At 32.3% G+C, this 26,523-nt stretch overlaps 2 protein-coding genes across 2 annotated transcripts; one reads left to right on the forward strand and one right to left on the reverse strand.

Moving 5' to 3' along the window:
* Positions 1-6,213: 6,213 nt before the first annotated feature.
* On the reverse strand, positions 6,214-9,890 carry LOC122270767 (uncharacterized). Its single transcript, XM_087152809.1, has 3 exons — positions 9,136-9,890; positions 7,196-9,069; positions 6,214-7,154 (listed from the first exon to the last, which is right to left on the reverse strand). Exons 1-3 carry the CDS (start codon positions 9,888-9,890, stop codon positions 6,214-6,216), a joined length of 3,570 nt encoding a protein of 1,189 aa, XP_087008935.1.
* Positions 9,891-13,895: 4,005 nt separating this feature from the next.
* LOC107451657 (hemocyanin D chain) lies at positions 13,896-25,468 on the forward strand. Its single transcript, XM_016067820.5, has 9 exons — positions 13,896-14,141; positions 17,196-17,419; positions 18,132-18,331; positions 19,513-19,909; positions 20,560-20,688; positions 20,812-20,940; positions 21,614-21,800; positions 22,986-23,209; positions 25,172-25,468. Exons 1-9 carry the CDS (start codon positions 13,946-13,948, stop codon positions 25,370-25,372), a joined length of 1,887 nt encoding a protein of 628 aa, XP_015923306.1. The 5' UTR covers positions 13,896-13,945; the 3' UTR covers positions 25,373-25,468.
* The last annotated feature ends 1,055 nt before the right edge of the window (positions 25,469-26,523 follow it).

Below are 26,523 nucleotides of genomic sequence, written 5' to 3' on the forward strand. Positions count from 1 at the left end.
AATAAGGAATGAATTTTATCTCTCTGATATTAAAGTTTTATTTCTAATTTTGGATAAATGTTAAGATTTGTATCTGGCATTATCTATCAAATCTCTCTGTCTTTTTTTTTTTGACATCAACTCATCGTGAGATAAGGACAAAGATTAAGCACGACATTAGATACATAAAATTAAGACCTCGAGAGAGAAAAATAAATTTTTCTACTACAATAGATAAATATTTGAAGAAAAAAAACTGAGAAAAAATATTTTTCAGTCAAATTGCAATTTCGTAAAAAATTATTCGGGTAGAGTTCATAAACATAAATGGCTCTCACAGTTTGTCGAATTCTAAGTTTGTAGTTGCCTTTCAATGGGCAGCAGATCAGTTCGCATGTTATTTTTTACTGTAAATTTAAAGGTTAATTATACCTAAACTATTTATCGAATGAGAAACTTTTTATTCCATTGTATTCTTCAAATATTTTTCTACTTATCTTTGAAATTTCAATTTCTAAGCTTTATAGTTCTTACGCAGCAAAATAAAGTATGATGTATAGTTGAACATTCAAAACAGTGATGTGCGCTTTACCAAAATTTTAATATAAAAAGATCACATAAAATAAATTATAAATTAATTCTTTAAAATTTTTGTTTATTGTAAGATTATTTTCGTAGAGAATTTCTTCTCATTTTGGGCATAAATCATAATTTCTTACACTGCAAAAAATACTCATTGTTTTTTCCCGTATATTCAACGGTTTAAAATCGTGTTAACAAAACAGTTTCTTCCCGTTTTTTACCCTAATCACAAACGGATTTAAAACGTCAGTTAAAGTTCTAGTTTTGCCATGCAGCTTTGCGTTATTTTTCAATAATTTTACGATTATTTTCCGAGCTTGCTCTTACTTTTTAGCATTTACGTTTAAGGTTTTGAACATCGTATAAATATTTATGCAATTCAACTTTATTGTCAAATTGATACAATACTGAAGCAAAATTCGGATTACTTTTACGGATGAACTAACTATTAGAAGTAAAATAAATAATTAATTTTCAGTAAAATATTACTATAGCTTTTATTAGTTTTTAACTGATGAGAGATAAAGATATATGCATGATCTATGTTAATTGAGGTCAAGCCTTGTGATTTTTAAGTAAAAGGGGAAAAAACATGGCAGCAGAGAAGAACGAGATGACTAAAAAAGGCACAATTCTAAGCACAATGAAGTTTTGCGCGAAACTATTAACATTAATTAGAGATAATAATAACAAGATTTTAGAGTTACACGATAAGCTGATGTGGAAGGAATGGAAAGAATTGTGCTATTGAATTCAAATTTGTGCTGAAGGTCCCAATAATGTACAGCAATAGAGGATACAATTGTGCTAATACAGCAATTTATGGAATCCTTTGTTTTGGACACATCTGTCGTGTTCCCTCAATGTAAATTTGTTATGTCATTAGTGGCTATGGTAATGCATGTGGTAAATGCCCCGTCGATTATCAATACTTGTAGGATCTGTATGGGACTTGGATTCAATTTTGTTAACAGACCTCAAAATGATTTTAAAACGAAAACCGGTCAGGTAATGTGAAAGCATATGAAGGAGAAAAATGGTTTAGCAGGGTTCGTAATCCGCTGTTACCCTGTTGTATCTTTGTGCTGTTCCTCTCTGTATTGTGCCATCTGACCTTCTTTTAGATAAAGGCTTACAGGCCTTAATTGATCACACCAGCCTGCAAATGTTTGTTGTACCAATAAACCAAACCAACGTTTTTGCTTCTAATTGATAAAAAGATAGCTGCTTAGTATTTCAGTTCAAATATTTCATAAAAAGTATGAAATGTTTAAGTGTTTTTCTGCCGACCGGCCTGTGTAGGGGGCAGGGAACTGTCCTTGCATTACAAAATTTCTGGGTTCGAATACCGGGCAAGGCATGGATGTTTCGTTCTCGCTGTGTGTTCTATGTCCTTTCTCCTCTGTGTGAGTGAATGTGACCTGTCCTATAAACGGGTTTGTGATTGGGTGAATGGTGTGGCAGAAGTCGAATTCCTGGGCGTAGATGGCGCCACTGAAAAACAGGAACAATCGTACAAAAAAAAACATGCACATGACAAAAAAAGTGCTTTTTTTTAAAATTATTTTTTAATACAACAGCGTCAATTTCTATGAATTTCGATATGAATGTATAATTTTACTTAAATCGAAAACAAAAGCGAACAAATAAATTTTCTTTAACATGCAAATCTTTCGATCTGGGTTTGTAGTTCGTAACAGTTTTAAATTATCCTCCGAAATGAAACTTCTAACTCAGTCAAAATATGCATATTAAAATCTTTTAAATACTTAGTTTTTGAATGATCCTTTATAATTTCCTCATGATCTTGTAAACATAACGAGAAAACATACATGATTAATGAAATATCTCTTTAATCACCTTTAAAACTTAGGCATTTTTATCAGTTTATGACCTTGCGACCGGATGTCAATTTTCCGTTTCTGTTTCGTTTTTCTTCTTGTCAAATCTTCAGATAGCAAATATCGCCTGACGTTCAGCGCCATCTACTTATTTTATTTTTCTCTCTATTATTCTGTGACATTGTATTTTAACATTATTGTGCTAATTTAAGTGTTGTAAACATTTCGATATCAAAATTGATGCAGCCATTAAAGAACCAGCCTACAACTTTTGAAAGGCAAAAATTGTTTATTTATTTTTTTATACTATTAAGAATAATTGTAATCGCTTGCTGAAATGATTTCAAAGTAATTCACTTGATTCCTTTCATTGATAATTTTTTTCCCCTTCATTTGAAAAATAGGAAATTTGTATGGTCCGAAACATATCACTATGGTATCGTAATTGAGTGGCTTTGTTTTTATGACGGTTACAAAATAAAGATCTTACAAATTATCATGACAAATTATAATGTTAAATTTTGATAATGCTAATTTTTTGCTTCTGGCAAATTAGAATGTTAAATTTTGATTCATTGATTATTTCTTTTATCATTGATTATTCTCATTATCCCTTTTCCGTTACCATACATGTCAACACTAAAGTTTGCAATTTGGTTTTCTGTAGGATCTCTAGTCATCCTACGGAATATTTTTATTTTATAACCGGAGTTGAACAGCTAAGTTGATTCTGAGTTCACGACTAAAAGCGTTCAACTCCGTAGCGCTGTAATTTTGAACTCAATCCAGATGACAAGGGAATTCCTTAATCGGGGCAAACTAGACTTCTTGGAGAACTTTTTGATGGAATTAACTTGCATTTGCTTTGCTCGATAGGTTAACTTGCATTTGCTTTGCTCGACCACTGAGGATATTTTACGTCAGTACTGTGGGTGCGGTGCGAACCAGGCGCGGAATTCGTATCGACCAGCCGATGCTGGGATTCGAACCCGGTTCCCCTCATTGGAAGGCGAAAGCTCTATTCCTTGATCCATCACGGCTAGCACTTTTGTGTAGGCTAGCACTTTTTGAATGCAAGGTCTAAAACGACGTCTTAAGACACGAAATGAAAAGTGCATTTATTTACAAAATCAACGCCAAAGTGCTTATTTGCAGTCATAGAGCATTCACAATAAATGTTCCAAATTGTGACAAGTCATTCAGAGCTGTAACTCGTATTACTATTATTGGTCGCAATTTTGAAAATTTATTGCGAATACTTACTATATTACTGCAAATAAGAACTTCGCGTTGATTTTGTAAATAAACAAATTTCACGCAATTTCTTGCATTCGTGCCTTCACGCGTTACTTAAGATCCGCGAAAACCTCTCACGGTTAACCTGACGGCAAGGGGATTCTAACCCATGATCCATCTATCACTGAAAATATTTTATGTCAGCACTGTGGTCGGCGTGAGTCGGGAGCAGAATTTGTGCTGACCAGTCAAAGCTGGGATTCGAACCCGGGTCACCTCAATGGTAGACGTGAGCTCTCTATCCTCTGAGCCACCACTGCTCTGTATGGAATATAAAAATCTACCGGCAAAGTATAAAATATTAACTATTCCACAACGTAAAATATCCTCAGTAATAGACGGATTATGGGTTAGAGTTCGTTTTCCGTCAGGCTGAGCGTGGGAGGTTTTCGTGGTTTTCCTCTCCATGTAGCGCAAATGCGGGTTAGGTCCATCTTAAAGTCATCCATGAAGGTAAATTCCTCCTAATACTTGATGCAGGAGTTCCCTTGTCTTCTGGATTGGGTTCAAAATTACAAGGCTACGGAGTCGTTAGTCGTAACATTAAACATTGTTTGTCGTAAATTTTAAATTGGGTAGAATTAAAAGAACTAATAAAAAAAACATACAGACCTTCCATACAGTAACTAGACAAAAAAGGTAATAATTTTCACATTTCATACCTTGCTTAAATCATTTGTCATTCTATACAATGCCTAGGCATTCAATACAATTATTTAGTATTTTATATACTGCCATCATTTCATACATTGACTATAACATTGACATAAATGCACCACACACAGGAAATTCCTACATTGTATATTTTATCGTTCTTATTAAATATTTTATTTAAAAAATTAGTGCTTAGATTTGTAGAATGTCTAGGAATTCCATGTATTGATTAGTGTTTCATTCAATAGAATGTCTAGGCATTTTTACAACAACCAATCCAAGCATCTATTTCTATAAATATCTAACGCAATCTCGCAACCCTTAATATTAGTTAAGGGTTGCATTAAAATCTTAACATTAAGTTAGGATTGTTAAGATAGACTATGAAGAGAGATTATATATTACATTTTCATTATTTTTATTACATTATATTTTATTTTTAATTGAATAATTTCAAATATAATAATGGAAATAAACACGGAAAACTTCTGAACAAGGAGTTTTGCAGAAAAAAATAGTTAGTTCTTATTAAATACTTTTTAATACTAATTATTAATACTTATAATCATAAAGTCAGGTAGAAAGGTACTTTATGAAATCCTGTCTGGAAGTGATTGTTTATTTATTCAAAGAGAAAAAAAAAAGAAAAATTTTGAACGCAGTAAAAAAAAATTGAGAAAACTCAAACTTTAAAAATATATGGGACATTAAAAAAACATATTTTTACTATTATATATATACTAGGAGGCTCCGCCCCCTGCTCGCTAGCACTCGCCAACCCCCGAGAATTTCTTCGCAATCCTATGTGGTTCACGCCATGAACCCTGGCTCGCTGCGCTCGCTTGCCAATGAACACAATGTTCTAGCACAAAGACATAGTATATTATCATCAAAGACATAGTATTTTATCATCAAAGACATAGTATTGTACTTATGTAGAAGAATTCTACCTATGTTTTTATTGGCTTTTAAAAAAGTATATTAGCTATTTAGATTGTACCTGGTGATAAAATCAAAATATTAGCTAAATGAGAAACATATTAGCAAAATAAATTATCAAATATTGCAGTTACTCACCTAAATTCAACTAAATGTGTATAATAAATTAGTTAATGCTAGAAATTCTGAAAGTTTTAGAAAAAAATTTTATTATTTAAAAATATAAACTTTAAACCCTAACTTTTCCTTGTGAGATAATAACCCTCAAAAAGTCTTTCATTTTCAAGAACACAAAAATTTGTTTTATCGCCAAATGAAATATTTTTCGGTGATCAGCATTCTTGAAATCAATTTCAATATTAATTAACATTTGTGATAAAGTACATAACATTTTAGAACAAAATAAGGATGTTTTCCATACAATAAATTAAAATGCATGGCTATTAGCATTACCCGAGAAGTACGACGTGAAGGTCGCCAAGATGCATTTCTAATCGGGGAGTTTTGATTTTGGCAGTTCCCCTTGCCTACTGCCAATAGAATTTTCAATTAAATTTTTTCCAAAAAACATTTTTTTCAGAAAACTCTAAGAAATTAACACTAAGCATTTAAAATTTCGTTGAAAACACAATTATAGATTTGGCATCTTGGAGCAATTACTGAAAGGCTGTCAAATGACTTAACTCTTGACAGGCCAACATAAAGTTGTCCATGACTAAAAACTTGTTTAGTCAATACTAAACTGATTTTTTCAAAAGTCTGACCTTGTGACTTATTTATAGTCATGGAGAAGGCCAGCCTAATAGGAAATTGTTTTCTCTTAAAAGAAAACGGCATGTTGTTATCAGAGGGGATTAGAGGTATTCTCGGAATGAAAAATGTACCTGCTTCATCATCATCAATCAGTTTAGCTTCAATTAAATTACGCTGCAAAGTTTGTAACACTCAATCTAGTGCCATTACAGAGTCCTATAGATGGCATTAAATTTCTCAGTAACATTATTATGGCACCTTTCTTAATCTTTAATTTGTGGGGAGGCATTCCTGTAGGAGTGATGGTGTTCAAAAATTCCTCAGGGTAGCTTAGTTGATCTTGTGGATCATCACTAATGACAGTGTCCACACTTTCATAAATTTTAGTAATTCCTGGCAATAGTTCCAGCACATCATTATTGAATACTATTGATAAATCGTTGGTGACTGTTAAAATTACCCTACCTTTGAGTTGGCACGGAGTTACAGTGTTAAAATCTACATCAGAATATAGTTGCTTAATGGGGTCTTGGTTAGATGGATAACAAATATCAGGCAACTTAATCATTTCACCATCTTTGCAGTTTCCAACATCCAATAACCATTCAGCAAACGCCTTTTCAGTTGAAAGTGCCCGCATATTTTGATTAAGGTATAAGATGTTGAATTTAGTCCAAAGGGGATGTTTTTTAAGACAGCTAGCAATTGTCAGCGAACGGGAACCTTTAGGAATGACAGGCAAAACTTGTCGAAAGTCTCCTCCCATCAACACGACTTTCCCACCAAAAGGATGAGAGCAGCTCATTATGTCCTGCAAAAGTCTATCTACAGCTAAAAATGCATGCACATGCGTCATCGGAGCTTCATCCCATATAATTAATTTAGAATTAAATAATGGAATAGCTTCTGGAGATGTAGGCTTTAAATTGCATGTAGAAGTAGCGTTTAAAATAATTGGTATTTTAAATATGGAATGAGCAGTTCTTCCGCCTTTCAAAAGAGTAGCCGTAATTCCAGTTGATGCTACAGGAGTCACTGTATGACCTTTTCCACGGATTAAGTGCAACAAAGTTGAATAGATAAAAGTTTTTCCAGTGCCGGCAGGCCCATCTAAAAAAAAAGTTTTTCAACTTCATTCTTATAAATGGCACTCATAACTTTATCAACAGCAGCACGTTGTTGAATATTTAGCTTTCCATAGTTAAGTTGACCTTTTGTCTGCTCTTCTACCACATCATAGGCTGGTAAAAGTTGGCCTATATGAGGCAAGTTAACCTCTGGAAGTCTTACTTTCTTCAGACTTAACCCATAAACTAACAATAGATCATTTATTTCAGTAAGAGCATACTGATATGCTGTTTCCTCCGAGTGCTGCTGCGCAAAATCTTCACAAAGGAGATCTCTATGCTGTGTCCAAAGAGCAGGAATATCTTCTACTTCACCAAATCCGCAAATAACTGCAAAAAGCATTCGCAAATGATGTGGCATTCGAATCTGTGAAGCCTCACGCAAAGTATCATGCCAATGCTCATCTCCTTCAAGAAAGCCAAGCTCCCTACATGCTTGCTGAAAACTGATGCAGACATTTCCATTAACTGTTTTTAAATCTTCAAAACTAATGGCACCAGGTTTCCGCAGCAGCAACATTCGCAAAAAATAACGTTCGCTATCTTGAATGCTGACAACGGGCATCCTGCCTATTATTTGGTCCCCACCCCTTTGACGTCTTTTCCACCGACTATTACTACGATCAAAAACATAATAATGAGGCATATCAGAATAATAATATCTGCAGGCATCAACATCAGTTTGGTTTAATTGAAACCATGCTGTTAAAGTCGTATGTCTGGCGGAGGCTCGAGCAACAGCTTCAACTTCATGGCCACTCTGATAAATTACTTGCTGTTGATTTGGTAAGTGAACAGCTAACCTCATAACAGTGTGGGATTTTTCAGACATATGAAATTCATTTAGCCGCCACATTGCCTCAGGAGCACTGACATAGCGTCCATCTAGAAATGTCAAAATCTCATCGTGATTTACATCATCGTTTAGCTGCAATTTAATAGATGCAGCATCATGGCCTTTGTAAACATACTTGTAAAGATATTTCACACTTTTGACCGAAGCACAAATCTCAACATTGATGTGAGCATTAAATTTCTTTGATAACCAAGGGTTATAAGGCACAACCCAACGATTATCAATATCATATTTACCTACCTTGATAGGTTCTGTAATACTTCTCTGGTAAACTGGATAACCGTTCACATTTTCTTGAGTCGTCTCTTGAAAATCTTTCGGAAAATTTTTAGAACACAAACCCTCCTTCATGCAAGGAGAATTTGGATTAAGTATGCCACAGGGACCATGAATCATACATTTTGTAATAATATCATAAAGTCGAGGGTTAAGAGTTTTATTGGGCAGTTCTGCACTCACAAATTTGTCGATATCATCTTTAGTTCGAATTTTAGCAGCAGAATCCAATGTCAACAGCATATGGGCATGTGGTAACCCACGTTTTTGGAATTCAATAACATAAATAAAGGAAATAACCTTACCAAATACATGACGTTTCAAAATATCATCCAAAAGTTCTGACAATTTCAATTTAAAGACGCGAACAATGATATCGGGTCTATTTTCAGGACGCTGGTGTCTTTGTAGAGCACTCACTATTTCTGGCCATGCAGGATTGCATGTAAAAGTTAGAAAAATATCTGGTCTCCCAAATTTTCTAACAATTGCCATGGCATCTTGATAATTTTGTTGCATGGAGCGAGGAGATCCTTGAAAGATTGATGGCAAAATGATCAACTTCCCTAACTTTACATTGTTTGAGTGAGCATCACTTTGAAGAGCGTCCAAAAGACCTTGATATAACTCAACACGTAAATCTTTCTGGTTCAATCTTAAATAGTTCAATCTTGAACCTTCTGTTCTGACGTAAACATCAACGATGAATTGCTGAAAGAGCTTTCCACTGCTATGAAGAAGGCTGAACTCACTGCGGATAGCAAGTCTGTAAGCATAATACTCTAATTGGGTTACACGGATACGCTTGGCAGTACGTCGCTATTGTACATGCTCCATTCCAGCATGCCAACCACAATCTCCTTGTGGAAAGAGAAGTGGATAGACCATAGGATCAATGCATGGATTCATAGGAGAAATAGTTTTGCAGGAGTCTGCAATAGGATAGATGCACAAATCTCGATTAGATGGAGGTTCCCCATTGTCGCCAACGAATATGGCAGCAACTTCTGTCTTTGATGTTGGAGCATTATACCGTCTCAAATCTGAAGAGGGATCTTCCATAAAAACTAACTTTACATCTGTTGCAGGGTTTAATTGAATAAACTGATGCATCTGAAGATATGATGCAGCAAAAGGGTTAATTTGCCTCAATAGACCATCTAATTGTTCCATTACAGAGCGTAAACATCCATTATTGTTGTCAATGCGTCTGTTGGTAGCTTCAGTTGAATCAAAAATATACAACTGCCCGTATCCAGCATTATTTTGATCATTGCTATACAAAGGTGACACCATATGATAAGTTTGACCATGAATCCGAAAACAATACGGTCCATTTCCAGGAGGTGGCTTTATGTGTGCTCCAAATGATGCAAAAGCAAGAGCAGAATTATATTCCCGGATATGATTTCGATAATTTCGTGCCTCAATCGAATTATCACTTAATAATTTTTGCAACAACTCGGGAATGTCCATTAGTGTCGGCAAATTAATTTTTCCATCGTGGCAGCATTTCGTGTATTTGCCAGAAGAATTTCTGTCTTTGGCCCAGAAGTAAGCATTACAATAACTACATTGTTCCGTCATTGAGCCAATATTATACTCTTCGATATCTACTGTTACATCTTGAACAGTTATTATTGTACTTGATCTCTGCAATCTACGTCTTCCATGACATTCCTCAACACTTTCTTGGGCTCTTCGAACACGTTTTCTTTCATTACGTTTAAAAGCCCTAGCAGCTTCACTAATATTCTGCATTTTAAAGCGTGAAAATTCAATGCATAAATAAATTCGAAATATAAAAATATTCAATACAAACACTTAGACGTTTAGGTAGCTCCCAGTAGGAAAATATCAATTCAACAGCGGCCTTTTAAAGCATTCTCACTTCAATTAATTGATTAAATTAAATATTATCATATTTTTAGGGCATGAATCTGAATTGAACAACCTGATAATGCTCACTCTGGTTATTGTTTCTGTTTTTAAAAGCGCTATATGTTGAGCCACCTCATGTGACATTTGCCATGTGACATTTTTAGTATCAATCATTGGTCGATTTTCTAACGTTGCCATTCGGGGAGTTGTTATGAGGCTTTTTTTTGGTGCCGTGTAAGAGAAATATATATATAGATGATACTTTGAATTTAACTAGCCGCAATTTTGTGCAATATTAGTGTTTCCTAAAATCAAACCATTAGAAAACCTATGCTTTTTTATACATATAATTTCCTTTATAAATTGAAGCAAATTGAATTAGGTTTTTCTTATTTGGCATATCTTGCATAGTTTTGGATGAAAGAGAAATATCTATCTTTAACTACTGCTTTTAACAACTTACGATACATCTGAGTGTGCTACTCAAACACTGTCTGAAGTCCAGATAGTTTCAGTCTAAGTACCAGTATATTGTTTAATAAAGGATTCTAGATTACTCTGTTTTAGTATTTGGTGAGGGGCCGGGATAGCCTGGTTAGTAGGGAGCTGGGCTCATGTCCGAGAGTTCGTGGGTTCGAACCCCGCCGGCCGAAGACTCCCCGTGTAGTAAAGTGTCTTACGTTAAATCTGTCGAGTCGCAAAAGTCCTCCATGTTCCCATAACAAATCAATGCCTCTGGGGGTACTGGATGGGAAATCGATCGTTCTCTGATTCAGGTCAAAATTACGATCTGTGGATGAATGAATAGATGTATGAATGGGTCCGCCCTGTAAACGGGTGCGACGTAACGGGTGTGGCAGAAGTCAAATTCTTGGCCATAGATGGCTCCACTGAGAAACAAGAAACGCACACTCTGCCTTAAATTTGCTCGGTTTCACCAAGCAGGCTTGCCCGTGTGGCAAGTTGCATTAGAAACAACAACAACAACAGTATTTGGTGAAACAACGAAGCGATCCAAGCAGAACTGCAAAAGCTGTTTTCGGGGCCAGCTAGCGATAGCGAAAAGGGGGGTGGTAGACCACTGACAAAAATGATTCTCATTTATTAACACTTTGCTTAAAAATCTTAAATATTTTATACAACTGCTAGGTATTCTATTTTATGCTTGTGTTTAATACACTGTAAAAATTTTCATTCTAAAATTATGATAAAATAACAGGCAGCAGTCTGCCCATCCGTTTAACCGTTAAGTTTACGGTAAAGAACATTTTTTACCTTTACGGTTTTGTAACCGTTTACTATTTGTATATCTGTAACGCCATGAACGTTTTTTTAACCATTTACAACTAGCATGGTTTCAAAACAGTAAAAAAGAAGTTTAACTGGACATACGAGTTAGGCTTTTCGTTAGGTAATGGGCATTGGAGAGTGCAGGACACCGGAAACTCTTCACGTGTTGATGGAAATGGAGGAATTATTGTGGTGTCAACGCTGGGAATCTAACCCCAATTCTGTTATTCATGGAACTGACGCATTAGCCCTCGCGGTTATAATATGTATCCATCTGCAAGTAACTAAGTGGCTTTATTAGGTTGGCTTAGTTGGTGAGATAAAAGTCTTGTTGCTTAACCGTATTAGGTGAAAGCAGTTAATAAACTGTTTTTCTCACAGTTAACAGTTTGATTACCGTCTTCTTTATGGTTAGTTGGCTGTTTCGTTTAAATATGGTTAAATAACAATGAAATAAATTGTTATTTAACAATTTTTTCGTTAAATTTTCTACAGTATATGTCTACGATAACTTATAGAACCTGCTAACAAAAATTCCTTCATCATGTTTCTTATCATTCTCATTAATTATTTTAATTAAAAAGCCACTCTATAGAATGTCGAAGAATTCTATAGATAGGTGAGTACTTCAGTCATTCTTAGGCATTTTTTACATTCACTAAGCAAAGCATAAATAATAATTCTCAAATTTTACATTTTGCCCTCCAACTCAGGTATTCTCTACAATAAAGAAATTTTGTGCTATAATAGTGGAAAGTCATGATTTTTAATTTAAATAATGGTTGGATAGGGTTCTGGAGTACCATGCTGTCATTATTTTACATGTTATTTGGCCAATTCAAAAGAAATTACAATGCACGAGCATAAAATTTTAAATATATAAAGAGAAAGTCAAGTTTTATAATCGCGCATAAACTGCTAGTACATAGAGCTCATAAGATTTACCAAAGATTAAAACACAAGGAAAATTGACAAGCTCGAAAGATTGAAACACAAGGAAAATAAGTGAAAAACAAAAAAAAATATAAGGAAAATAAGGATTTTGAATAAAAATAAAATAAAAAATTTAAATGAAACAGGCAAAAAATTAAACAAAATTAGTCAAATTAACAACGAAAAGATATAATCTCGTCATCAGCTAACATGATTATATTCTCAAAAATAGTGTTTTCTAATATTGTATAATATAGCCAAAACAAAATATATCTGTAAAATAGTGTAAGTGTTATTGATTATGTTAGAGTGAATGTTATTAATTATGCTAATGTGAATGTTTTTAATTATATTTATGAGTGTTATTAATTATTTCAGTGTGAGCGTTATTAATTAGTTTGAGTGTTAATAATTATGTTACAATTAAATTATGTTTTCAAATCAGTTCCATTTGTTTTGGAGCTCCTCATACTATTTTATAGATATATTTTATATATATTTTGCAGATGTAATCACGTGAGCTTTCATTGTTTATTTGTGTAATTTTTTTATGTTTTTAATAATGTTTATTCTTTTTAATTTATATATATAATATATGTATTATATATATATATATATATATATATATATATATATATATATATATATATATATATATATATATATATATATATATATATATATATATATATATATATATATATATATATATATATATATATATATATATATATATACACAAATTTTTTTAAAATTAAAATTATGAAAAATTAATTAAATTTTTATTTAAAAAAATTATGAAAAACCCGGAAAACAGAATAAAGAAAGGATATAATCTCGCCATCAGCTCACACGATTATATCGGCAAAAAGAGATGCTTTCTAACATTAATTAATAATAATTTCTCTTCTTCTCTTTTCATTAATTTTTATTATTTTTCCCTGTATTTTTAACTTATTTTATGAACTCTATATACTTGCAGCTTATGTGCAGTTAATAAAACCTATTAATTTTCTTCGTTTTTTTCTCTTTCCCTTTCGTCTTTATTGTGTTATATATATCTAAAGAGAGTGCACAATATAAATAGAAAATATATTCAAAAATCAAAGTAGTAAGTTACATATTCCGAATTTTTTAAAAATTTTTTCAGTTATTTTGAATTATTTTGAAGAAATCCTCCTCAAAAACAAACAATCAAATTAAAGTACAATCTTCAAAATTCCGAGTCACTCACAGTCACGACAATACCTCAGAATTTTCTCAAATAAACCATTAAAAAGAGCTCAACTACAGCTCCAAATACAGGAACTAGGGTGCGGATCGCGAAGGAGGAAACATGTCACCAAAAATAATATTCTTCGTGCTTTCAGTAACGCGGCCATCCCATCCATCTAAGTGATTGAAGTTTCTTAGAATGACCGATGGTCGCATACAATTCTACAAAGATAAGAACGAGTATATAAACCAATATTTCGACAACAGTCTTGCGGATAGCCGGTGGAATCATCTCGTCTTATGATTAGAGCATCTCTTCAAACATGACAGTGAAAGAAAAGCAATCTCAGATCTTACCCCTGTTTAAGAAATTAACTGCCCTATCACCAGAACCTTTGCCAGAAGCTGAAAGGGATGCTCGCCTGAAGGGGGTTGGAGCACTTCCCAGAGGAAGGCTCTTTTCATGTTTTCATGAAGATCATCTAGGAGAGGCTCAGGCCCTCTATGAAGTACTGTATGGTGAGCAGAATTTATAACTTTCTTTTCTCGAATTCATTCATTTTGTAAGTCTTTTAAATTATTTTTGAAGTTGTTCAATTATATCAACGTTAAATTATCTTCAATTATCTCATCCTTTTTGTCAGTCCTTAAATTTTTTTTTCATCAGTTCTTGAATCTCTAGTTATATTTTAACATTCAATTTTAATGTAATTTGATAAATCATACTTTTGTTAGTCTTAAATTGCTCTTGAATGAGTCTCGTCACTTAAATCTTTAGGTATATCGATATCTATCAATTAAATCTTTCTTAAAGTATTTTAAGGTTGGGTATTAAAGCAATTCATGCTATTCTTACTTTTTCTACTCAAAGTAATTCTTTAATAAGTTTTTGACTCTGAAAATTTTTTCTTAAAATTAAGTTTTAAAGATATTCTTGAATTAGTTGTCTTCAAAAAATCATTAAATTATTTTTGAATCTTTTTTGAGTGTTAAATAATATCTTAAAGTTAGGTTTTATAGCTCCCATAAATTCATTATTTTTTAACATCGAATAAGTTATTTCTCGACCAGTTCTTGAGTTTTTAATTATATACTGTCTTTTAATTATATCTAATCTTAATTATATCTAATCTTACTTATATATAATCTTAATTATGTCTAATCTTAATTATATCTGTTTCTTAATAATATATCTTAATTATATCTCTTCAAGCTATGTATGAACTGACTTTTTTATCAATCAATAGATTACTATTCGATCAATTGAGTTCTTAACTATAATTTAGGGATTTCAAAGCTATTCATAAATTTATTATTTTTATTTGTCATTAATTTATTCTTTTATTGATTTCCGAATTTTAGTTTGTTTCTGATTTAGGATTTTAAAGCTGCTTTTTCAATATAGTTTGGAACAAAAAAAAAATACTTCTTTCATATTTTCTATTAAACAATGACTCTAAAATAATTTTTTTTATCAAAAAATTATCGCCATATGTCTTAGATTATTCTAAATTTGAAATTTATAATTAAAACTTAGCAAACAATTCCAAAACTGTTTTTGTGACTTTTAGAATATTTTTTAAAGGTTTCTTTATTTAATTATCATAATTTTAAATTAAGGAAGACAATATTTGTACTGTAGGTTTTATATGTGTTTAAGCATCAGTAATCTTTTAATGGGAAAACATAGTAAAATCAGGAAATTGAAATGATCCAATTTAAAAAAGCATTAATTTTATTTGTGATATTAAATTTAGACCATGGTAATTACATGATTTAAATATATATAACAAACAATTTTTTGTTCTTAACATTTTAGACAGATAGAAAAATTCAAAAAATTCTAATTAAGTAATTTAAAGTAAACATTAAAGTTACCCTCTAGAAATATTTAGTTTTTCGAAAAACTAAATATAGAATTATAAATTCTTGTGAGAAAAATGGCAAGATTAAAAAAAGAAAGAAAAAAGGAAAAAAACGATAATTAAAACATCTGTAAATTTAAAAAATGAAGTTAGCATGATGACTTTCTCTATCTAAAAAACAGTTCCAATTACCCAACGATTTCGGAAGAACTCTTAGCATATGATTTATATTTTTTCAAAAAATACTCTAACTGTAATTAAAATTATGAGGTTAGAAAAATAAAAAGAAGTGTTCCGGTATTTAGCCATAAATAACTATAAATATGATCTTATGAACTAGTTAAATAAATATATGCTTTAAAATTTAAAAAAAAACACAATTTTCAGAAACAAGCAAAAACTTAATTGGGTATGCAGCTAGTTGCAGCCAAGAAAATGTAAATGGTCAAAGCGAAAATCGTCATAACTTTGTAATTATGAAAAATAAGATTTCAAACTCTGTGCAAGTACAGAAACCAGTACATTCTTTCTAAACTTTGTTATCTGTGCGTCTAATCTTCTTTCTAAATTGGAAAGAAGGAGAAATAGAATTTTGAATTACTTCTAATAGGGAAACTAGACCTTACCAATGTTGAAGTCTGGCAAACTTAGCATCATATTTCCATCCGAGGTGAACTGTATCTAATAGTATGTAGAGAGTATTAAGCAAAGGTTCAGAACGACAGTTTACTGCAGTGTCAGAAAATTTGCACGATATTGTGATTTAAGGCTGTTTTTCGAATGCTCCGTCGTAATATGAAGTGATGCTTTTTAGCGAATAACTCTTTATTTTTATAACTGCTGTGATTTTGCAACTGTTACTTATAACTGTTAGGTCAAGTTTAGCCGATCTAAAGCCAGTGCTGTCTACGCTTATTTTGAAAATGGCGCAAGATGTCAATCTGAAGAAAAGCCATAGTTTTGTGAAAATGAAGAGCGTCAGCGGTTCAATTTTTTTTAATATTTAATACTTACTCCATTCCTGCATTACCTGGGCTCATAAAAATTTTCAAAGACTGAGAATACGACAGAGATTATAAAAATTTTCCTCTAGGTGGAAAAATGTCACCAAATCGGCAATTTTTAAAAAAATTGAGAATAAAATATTTAATTTATTTGTCTGTCCTAAAGCCCAGAATAATCTTCACAGCAGGATTTTATAAATATAGTTTGAAATCATCGCATTGCTTCAAGTGCAAGGCACTTAAACTATGGCTATAGAGTATCGAAAAGCAGCGTTAATATGCTTCAAAACTTTTAACAGTATAAAGTGACAGAATACTTGAAATGCCGACCGGTCTGTGTAAGGGGCAGGGAACTGTCCTTGCATCAGAAAGGTCCTGGGTTCGAATCCCGGGCAAGGCATGGATGTTTCTTTCTCTCTCTCTGTGTCTTATGTTCTTTCTTCTTTGTGTGTGAATGTGATCCGCCCTATAAGCGGGTTGTGGTTGTGTGAATGGCGTGGCAGAAGTCGAATTCCTGGCCATAGATGGCGCCACTGAATCGCACCCTCACTCAATCACACCCCCACTGCATTAACAAGCATACGACAAAAAATACTTGAATTCCTTCTTACCACTTAGAAATATTTGCATACGAAAATGCCTTTTTGATTAAAACTATTGAGGCTGTTTTGTTGTTATTTAATTATGATTTTTCAATTGTTTAGAGGCTAAGGACTTTAGTGATTTCATCAACCTTGCTAAGCAAGCCAGAGACATCGTAAATGAGGGTCTTTTTGCTTTTGCTTTGTCTGTGGTTGTGTTGCATCGGGATGATTGCAAGGGAGTTGTTCTTCCACCAATTCAAGAGGTCTTTCCAGATAAGTTTGTGCCAGCTGAAACTATCAACCGTGCCCTCAAGGCTGACAAACAAGGAACTGGAGAAACCAAGGTAATCATAGTTAATTTCGCAAAAATGTATTGATTTATCGATATTTAAAAAAATATTTATAAATCATTCTCATACCTTACTTTGAAACAATGAGGAACCACATTTTTGATGTTTTTATGTTACTTTCAGAAAAAAAGAGACTTATAGCAATGTCTTACTATAAAGATTATAATTAAATTAAGAGATTTTTAAACTTACTGATTAAAATAGCTCTCATGCAATAATATAATCAGACTGATACAAAAGAGTTTTGAAAAAAAAAAAAAAATAAAACGAGAGAAAATTGTCATACTTCAATTTCAAATGTCATTCGAAATTTAACGAATCTAAGTACAAAACATGAATGTATGATGGGAGAATAAAACATCGCTTTTGTGAGATTTAAAATTAAAATTTATGTGAAGAAAATATAAAATAGAATGAAAGTTCGAAAATACCATACTTGAAATAAGTAACTATAAAACTTTTATTTATCAACAAGAAAAGAATCCTACTCATTTTTAATTAAACTCTTACAATTAAGGATATTAAAGTAATTATTTTAAAGTACTTAAAAATTATAAAGAACAATTAAGTTTAAATAATATTATCATGCACAAAACGCACCTTTTATTATATTTTTTTTTATCAAATTTTTAGTTAATATTGGACTTATGATGCACAAACAGTTGAAATTGAGTAATTAAGAAAAATTTTGACTCTTTTTCCTCAGGTCATTTCCATTCAAAAGACAGGTAACATTCTGGATCCCGAGTACAACCTTGCTTATTTCCGTGAAGATATCGGAATTAATGCTCATCATTGGCACTGGCATTTAGTGTATCCAGCCACTTACAGACCAGATTTCTTCGGAAAAGTAAAAGACAGGAAAGGAGAGCTGTTTTATTACATGCATCAACAGATGTGTGCCAGGTAAATAATTCTTTTTTTTTCTTTCTCAGATTGCATTTCGAAAGCAAGCATCAAACAGTGCTGTGATGTTTCAAACTAAGTCTTGTTGAATGTTTGCAAGGAAGTAGTTCCTTTTGCCTGTTTATAGAAACGATAAAGAACAGAATTATTATTATTAAATCTAAAAACGCTTTCTGATGTGCAGCATCTTGCATGTCTTATATGGAAGATTTATTTTTTATATTTTTTTAAGAATACTTGCCAGAGCTGTTAAGACGTTAAAGCAAAGATTGACAAACACGGGGAAGATGGTTTAACATTTCAAAGACTACCAGCTCTAAACTATTCAATATAAAGTTAAAGAAATGGTGGCTCAGGGAATAGCAAGTTCACCATACAATGAAGTGACCTAGGTTCGAATCCCAGCGATGACTGGTTGATACGAATCCCGCACCCGACTCGCACTGTCCACAGTACTGACGTAAAATATCTTCAGTGGTAGATGGATCATGGGTTAGAGTCCCCTTGTCATCTGGCTAAGGGTGGGAGGTTCTCGTGGTTTTCCTCATCATGGGACGTGAATGCGGCTTAGTTCCATCATGAAGTACTCCACGAAGGCAAATTTCTCCCAATACTTGATCTAGAAGTTCTCTTGTCTTCTGGACTGGGTTCGAAATTAAAAGGATGCAGATTTGAACATCAGTAGTCATAAATCCAAAAATTGGGTCGGCTGTTCAACGACTGTTATAAAATATTAAGCTATAGAAGTCTAATATAAATATTCATTATTTATTTCAGTTGAACTAATTATTGCAAAAATATCAGCCTTTAGCTACATTCTTTTGAAAATTTTCTGTGTGATAATATTAAATCACTCATCCTAATTGATTATCGAGTGAAGGTAATGCTGCAGAAACTAATTTAGATGCTAGTATCCAGGTTAGTGATGTATAACTGTTAGTTCTATGAGAATTAAAAAAACTTTATTTCTTTATCTTTGATAATCACCATTCTGATCGATTATCCTGTCTTAGATTATCCAAACGCAACTGAACAACTCAAACTAAGCTATTAAAAAATCTCAAGTAAAAGGGTGATAAATCAAAACAATTTTTTTTCCAATTTTCCCCAGTTTATCTATAAAAAAGCAACATATTTTTGCATGTTTCCATGAGTGAAAAACGCATATTAAATTTTTTCAGATACGATTGTGATCGTTTGTCTGCTGGTCTACGACGTATGGTACCATTCCAAAACTTCGAAGAAAAACTGGAAGGTTATTCTGCCCATTTGACTTCCCTCATTAGTGGTCTTAATTATGCCTCTCGGCCAGCAGGAATGACCCTCAGAGACATCCGTGAAGTAGACGTTCAAGACATGGAAAGATGGAGGGAAAGGATTCTCAGCGCCATCCACACTGGACAAGTCATTGACATGCATGGCAAGGAAGTGCCTTTAGATTTGGAACGAGGTCTTGACATCCTTGGAGCTCTCATCGAATCCAGCTTCGAATCACTCAACAAAGGCTATTATGGAACCCTTCACAACTGGGGACACGTCATGATTGCTAAGATTCACGATCACGACGGTCGATTCAAGGTGAGTTTAATATATATATATATATATATATATATATATATATATATATATATATATATATATATATATATATATAACTACCGAAACAACTTTATCATATTATCAACATCTTGTAATTTTAATTCCAAATCTATTTAAAGTTCTATAATTTTATCTATTTTGTTCAATTGTAGTAATTGTTCGTCTTCAGATTATATCTCTGACATTTAATACTTTAGTATTTTAGTGTTGAACCGATCAAAGTTTATGTTTTACTGGCAGTTATTGAAGGCTTCAAGTTGTGGCGTGCGTGTTGAAAGTATGATGCCGGTTTTATATCTACTGTTTTAAATTTTATAAGGGGTCCTTTGGCCTCAAATTACCTGGTCGTTAACATTTGCTATATATACTATTAAAATTCAATACAATATTTGAAATTTTGCTTTTATACCGTTGCCACCGGCATTGTATGTACTTCAAACTTAGATTTTAGATAAATGCCACGGAGGGGCTTCGCCGGGTCCCTCGGCCAGCATCCTGGTTGCAGGAGGAGACCTGTCGCGGTGACGAGTCTTTTCAAATTTTTCGTATGCCTTATTCTAGGGAGGGTCGATTTAAAATAATACCTTATCATATGATCAATGAATAATATGTTATGTTTTGAATTTCAGGAAAATCCAGGTGTTATGGATGATACTTCCACTGCTTTGAGAGATCCTATCTTCTACCGATACCATAGATGGATGGATAACATTTTCCAAGAATACAAACACCGATTACCAGCTTACTCTGCTAAAGAGGTATATGTAGAGTTATTTGTAGCTTTTTTATCAGCAAAATAGAGCATTGTTGTATAAAAAAAAGCGGGGAATAAGCAGCAGTATTTTTCAATGTCTGATGTCAGTGTATTATTTCTTTTACAGATGAGCTTCCCTGGCATTCGTATCACAAATGTAACTGTCAATGCTAAAGTACCAAACCTGATCCACACTTACAGCAAGGATGCCTACCTTGAACTTTCTAATGGAATTAACCTTAAGAATAAGATCAAGGTGAGTTAAAGATTTTGATTTTAAGAATAAGATCAAGGTGAGGTAAAGATCTTGATTTTAAGAATAAGATCAAAGTGAGTTAAATATCTTGATCTTAAGAATACGATCAAGGTGAGTTAAAGATCTTGATCTTAAAAATAACATCAAGGTGAGTTTATTAAATTTGATAATAATAGTTTACCTATTTATTATTATAAATTACCTAATTTAATAAATTATCAGCTAATTTAATAAATTATCAAAAGCACTATTTGAAGTCATGAACTTGATTATTATGAAACATGAGATCCCTTTTCCTAAAAGTAATAATTCGAACTCTATAGCATGTAAGTTGCAGTTATTTTAGCATTTTTCTAAAATGGTAGAGTGTGTTTAATGTTAATTCATGAAAAAAAGGTAAATATAGATTTACTGTTAACTTGTTCAATTGTTTATAGATGAATAAAAATCGATTTCTCTGAATTAAATGTTTTTGAAAATTCCTCTTCCGCTAATGCTTTTTAAATTCGCTGAAAAATGGTAGCAACAACTCTTACTATTCAAATCGTAATTAAAGCATATTCAAACTGCTCATACTCAATAATGCTCAATAAAGCATCAAGCTAACTTAGTAAAGCATATTCACTAAATTAAAGCATATTCCAAGTGTTAATTATACGTATGTAATTTTCAGGTTAAATATGAGCACTTAGACCATGAACCTTTTAGCTATAGCGTTGGTGTCACAAACTCTACAGGAGGTGCTAAGAAGACAACTGTTCGAATTTTCTTGGCTCCTAAATATGATGAATTGGGTAACAGGCTAGTTTTGGAAGCTCAAAGAGGGCTTTACATTGAACTCGATAAGTTCACTCACACCTGTAAGTTCAATTTCACATTTTTCTAAAAAAAAACCAATAACTGCATTTTACTATTATAATTTGGGCTATTTATTATTAGCTCAAAAATGCTTTAAATATTTTAAGTTCTAAACGTTAATAATATTTCAAACATCCATGGAAGATTGGCAGAATAATTAAATCTTTTCGAACGAAGCATTTCAGGTTAACATCATTAAGTAATATTTTTTTTCTTCAACTTGAAATTATATGTTAGTTTATTTCAAGATGTGAGGGCATTTAAAGCAAATACCTGTAAAATCTATAATTTTCAAATCCCTTTTTAATAACATATTTTATACCTTGATAATTAATGACAAATGAAAATTGATCAAGTTGATTTTCTAGATCAAGATTGCGTTTGATTATAAAGCAAGACATAACGTTTTTTTTCCTTTAAAAAAATTCTGCAATCTAATTTCATATTAAAAAAAAGCATTAAAGGGTAATAATATTTATAAATTAATGCATTGTAAATAGAATATCTCTAATTTAAAAGCAGTGTTGAAACTTTTATAATACTACGGAAATCTAATGAGTCACTTGAGGAAAGTGAAACATACACCATTAAAACTTATTAGAAAGCTGGAGGAAATAGAAAGTAGAGTTACAAGACACCCTCAATGTTTCATCAGGCATCAGGAAAACAAATTGTTTGTTGTTTTCAGATTTGCCTTCTTCAATAGTGATTCACTAGATTTCGAAAGCTATTTTGCTTTTCCTAACGTTAATTTGTGAAACCTAATGTACATATCACGAGACACTCTGTCATGATACGGAATCACGGCACATTTTGCTTATTTTTAAATTAATCAATAAATTTTCTTTGTTAGAGCCAGCACATTAACTTTCAAGGTCAATAAATAATACTTAGGTCAGAAAACTAAGAATTATTGCGGGAACATATGAGTCATTATTGCGGTGGAATGCAAACATACTGGAACAAAAATACGCAGAAACAGTTTATTTATCGGATAAAGCTAGAAGACACTTTTAAGAAGTATTATATCGCGCAGAATATAATAGGAACGTCTTTAATTGTTATTTGACAAATAAACTGTTTTGAAGATTTTAATTCCACCTAATTTCTAGATTATAATGACATCAATTAAGACAAGGAGTTTAAAACTAAATATTAAGGGTGATTTGATTTTACTCTGTTTTTAGTGCAACCAGGAAAGAATGTTATCAATCGAAGGTCTCTGGATTCTTCCGTAACATTATCCAAGATACCCACATTCGAGGAATTGGAAAAAGGAGAAGGTTTATCTGACAACTCTAATGAATATTGCAGTTGCGGATGGCCCGAACATATGCTTGTGCCCAGAGGTACTCCAAGAGGAATGGTCTTCCATCTCTTTGTTATGCTGACTGACTTCGACATGGATAAGGTAAATATGCACGGGCTTTTTTAGTTTGGAAAGAATATAATATATTTATCTTTATTATTAATCTTACAGTCATCAAACCAATATTTTAGACTTTAAATTCACTGTGATACTTCTAAAATCTCCTTAAAATTCGTCCCACAGTGGGCTGATCGTAAAGAAATTGCTCCCAATAGAACACCGAAGTCAAGCATCACTGACTGCGGTCAGTAATAAGCTGGTGGGTGACCACTTTGATCAGCCAGCGTAGGGAACGACGGTGCGCGGTATTGGTCCTCGCTAAACTGTTACCGTAAAGTGCTTGACTTCGCGCGCAGGCAGTCGGACTACCAAAGCAGGAGAGTCATCCGCCTTGCAGAGGATCAAAATTGCGATGGCATGTCTTCGGATCATTATCAAGGATGTTTCCCAGATCAATAGCCCATTATGCAGCTCTAGTACAACGTAAATAAAATAAAAGATAAGGCTACCTATCTTTAAAATTCGCAATAGGAGAGATTTTTAAACAGTAAAGAAGTTGCGAGGATGATCATGATTGGTATTAATTTCGTTGTTAAAAATAATTTGATGCAAAATTCGAAAAAAAAAAAACTCTTTTACATTTTTCTTAAAAGAAATTTAATAAGCATCAAAAACGTTTGCTTTATCCAAATATATTTTGCCTGATCAAAATTTTGATTTACGCTTTGCTCTAGCCTTTACTACAAAAAACTACCTTAATAAATTCATGTTATATGTCATGTATATTTATGTCATGTTCATAGTGATACATTTTAGAGAAAAGGAAGCTCAAAGCTGTCTTCTTAATTCAATAATATATATTATCAGCTAAAAACTGGGAGATTTGTTATGTATTCACCAAGAAACTAATGCAAAATGAAACAATCAACAATTATTTTTTGTAATACAGTTATTATTGCTTAGTTGTTCCGGGTTCAGTTGATTAATTTCCTATTAATTTTTTGATGCAACTGAACTTTTAAAAAATAAAGAGCATCTACTGAAACAGAGAAAAAAAATCGCTTAAATGTTAAACTTTTTTGCTGAAAAAAAGTATGATTATTTCAGAAAAAAAAAGACGAATAGCACTTTTTGTTATTAACTGAAAAAAGCCTTGTTAAAAACAAATAGATCTATAATCATTGTACAATTCTGTTACAACCCTACATACGGTACCACGTTATATCATATTAAAGTGAAAATAATTCAGATTACATTAAATAAAGATTCAACTTGCAGTGAAATTCCCCGTAATATTTAATTGAAGTAGTAGCAAATGTGCTCTTTATTTTGGTTTAAAGTACTAATATTTTGTTTCAAATATTTTTGTTTCAAATATTCTATTCTATACATAGAGGGAAATTTTTGCCCTCTTATAAGTAACCCCCCCAAAATATTCAGTTTTTCTTAGCGTTCAAATGCTTTCCTGTATTGCTTAAAAAGTTTTTCAAAGTGAAACTGAAAAATGATCTAACTTTTCATCAGCTGAGATAAGTTATGATTATTTAGTTTTACGATTTTAAGATACTAAATTTCATAGCAGAAACATTAATGCATAAAAATAATGTATTATTGCAACTGCGATATTGCCGTAGATTGTGAAAAATATCTTCATTGTTTGCAGTAATCACCGGCCAGGTGGCAGAGCGGTTGGCGTGCCTGACGGCGAAGCCAATGGCTGCGGGTTCGAATCCTGCTCAAGGCATGGGTGTTTATCTCTGTTTGTTGTCCTCTGTTGTATGTGAATGTGGCCTATCTGTGGCAGTGTGGAGTGGGAAATGCTGCTCGTCTCCGTAACTTTGGTCGCCAATTGCTCATCAGGCAACACTTTCGTCACCTTCCATAGCGAAGAACGATAAATCCAGTGCCTGCCGTTAAAAAAAATATTGCTTTAATTTCCATAAATTTTCTTCAATTATTTCAATCTTATTAAAATTTCTGAACTAACTGCTTGTTTATTGACAGGTTGAAGATCAACCAGCTGCTGTTATTTGTTCTGATGCAGTAAGTTACTGTGGAGCCAAGGACCAGAAGTACCCAGACAAACGAGCTATGGGATATCCCTTCGACCGGCCAGTCAAGGCCAGAACTCCAAGCCAGTTCAAAACTCAAAACATGTCCTTCACCGAAGTTCGAATCCAATATGGTGGACACAAATCTGCATAAGTTGCATACAACTATAAGAGTTAATATCATTATTTTTTTCATTGTAATTGTAATTATGAATGCGTAATAAATCAATAAACCTAAGTTCCCCTTGCACTCTTATGACTTTATTTCAATTTTATTTTTTGCTTCATACATCTTAAAAAATGACTGTTCCTATTGATAAATGATGGAAAAAAAGGGAGAGAAAAAATTAAAAATCATCATTTCTTTTGTAGTGTATAGTAAACTATTAAATTTTCAATGAGGTACAGCATTGTAATAAATTTCTTATGCTACTGCTTGGCCTGATAGAGGAATGCTCCTCTCTGTTTGTAAATGATTTTGTAAGTCAAGCCTTTGTTTGAAAGCTATGGGTGAAATAAATTTAAAAAAAAAACAGAACATAAAAATGATTTTAAAAAAATTATTCATGTTACTAAACAGTAGATATCTGTTCGGTGAAATTCTGGCGAACAGCTGGGAAAGCTCTTTTAGGATAGAAGATTTCCGCAGCACATATTTTTAAAAAAAACTTCCTTCGAAAATAAAATTAAAAAAAAAGGTCATAAAAAGACTTGTTTAAAAAATATTTGTTACCAAAATTAAAAACAAAAAAACAAATTATCAGGGAATAAAAGCTGTAAGGATGGTATCAATTGAGGCCTGACAGATTTAAAATTGCAGAAAAGAATGATTGAACAATTTCTTTTAATGCAAAGAAAAAAAAGATGAAATATAATTCTATGAACAAAAAAGAAATATAATAGCAAAAAAAAAGTTTCAAAACTAGTACACACAAAGAAAATCAAATCGCATCTTTTATAAAAGTTATAGTCCATTCCAATTTCCAAACATGTTAAGATTCAAGATTTGAAGGATTTCAACACAATACCTTTTCAAACCTGTGGTTTTAAAAATTCTTATGCCGAAATGTTTTCTAAAAGTTTTTATTTAATAAAAACTTATTAGAAATTAGAAAAAAAATCTTCATAGATATTTATTAACTGCACGCTCACATACTCTCGTAGATCTTTTGAACATTTTCAATTAGGTATCAGTTCCAAGTTAGATGGACAACAAATGACGTAGCCTCTTGGTTTCATTTTATATGTTCAATTTTCAATCTTTATACCAAGGAAAAAGTATCAACTATTACGTAATGACTTTTA

The sequence above is a fragment of the Parasteatoda tepidariorum genome, chromosome 10 (genome assembly GCF_982258835.1).
Source record: "Parasteatoda tepidariorum strain Cologne lab strain chromosome 10, Ptep-v5.0, whole genome shotgun sequence".
Classification (NCBI taxonomy): Eukaryota; Metazoa; Arthropoda; class Arachnida; order Araneae; family Theridiidae; genus Parasteatoda; species Parasteatoda tepidariorum.

What these genes read in the sequence shown, in the direction of transcription:
- LOC122270767 (XM_087152809.1), bottom strand. Translation starts at nt 9,890, where the DNA reads ATGACGGAACAATGTAGTTATTGTAATGCTTACTTCTGGGCCAAAGAC. An exon ending in GGTTGGCATGCTGGAATGGA is followed by an intron (nt 9,070 to 9,135) that starts GCATGTACAATA and finishes TTATGCTTACAG; the next exon opens with ACTTGCTATCCGCAGTGAGT. An exon ending in TGCTGTTGATAAAGTTATGA is followed by an intron (nt 7,155 to 7,195) that starts GTGCCATTTATA and finishes CTTTTTTTTTAG; the next exon opens with ATGGGCCTGCCGGCACTGGA.
- LOC107451657 (XM_016067820.5), top strand. Translation starts at nt 13,946, where the DNA reads ATGACAGTGAAAGAAAAGCAATCTCAGATCTTACCCCTGTTTAAGAAA. An exon ending in CATCAACAGATGTGTGCCAG is followed by an intron (nt 18,332 to 19,512) that starts GTAAATAATTCT and finishes AAATTTTTTCAG; the next exon opens with ATACGATTGTGATCGTTTGT. An exon ending in ATCACGACGGTCGATTCAAG is followed by an intron (nt 19,910 to 20,559) that starts GTGAGTTTAATA and finishes TTTGAATTTCAG; the next exon opens with GAAAATCCAGGTGTTATGGA.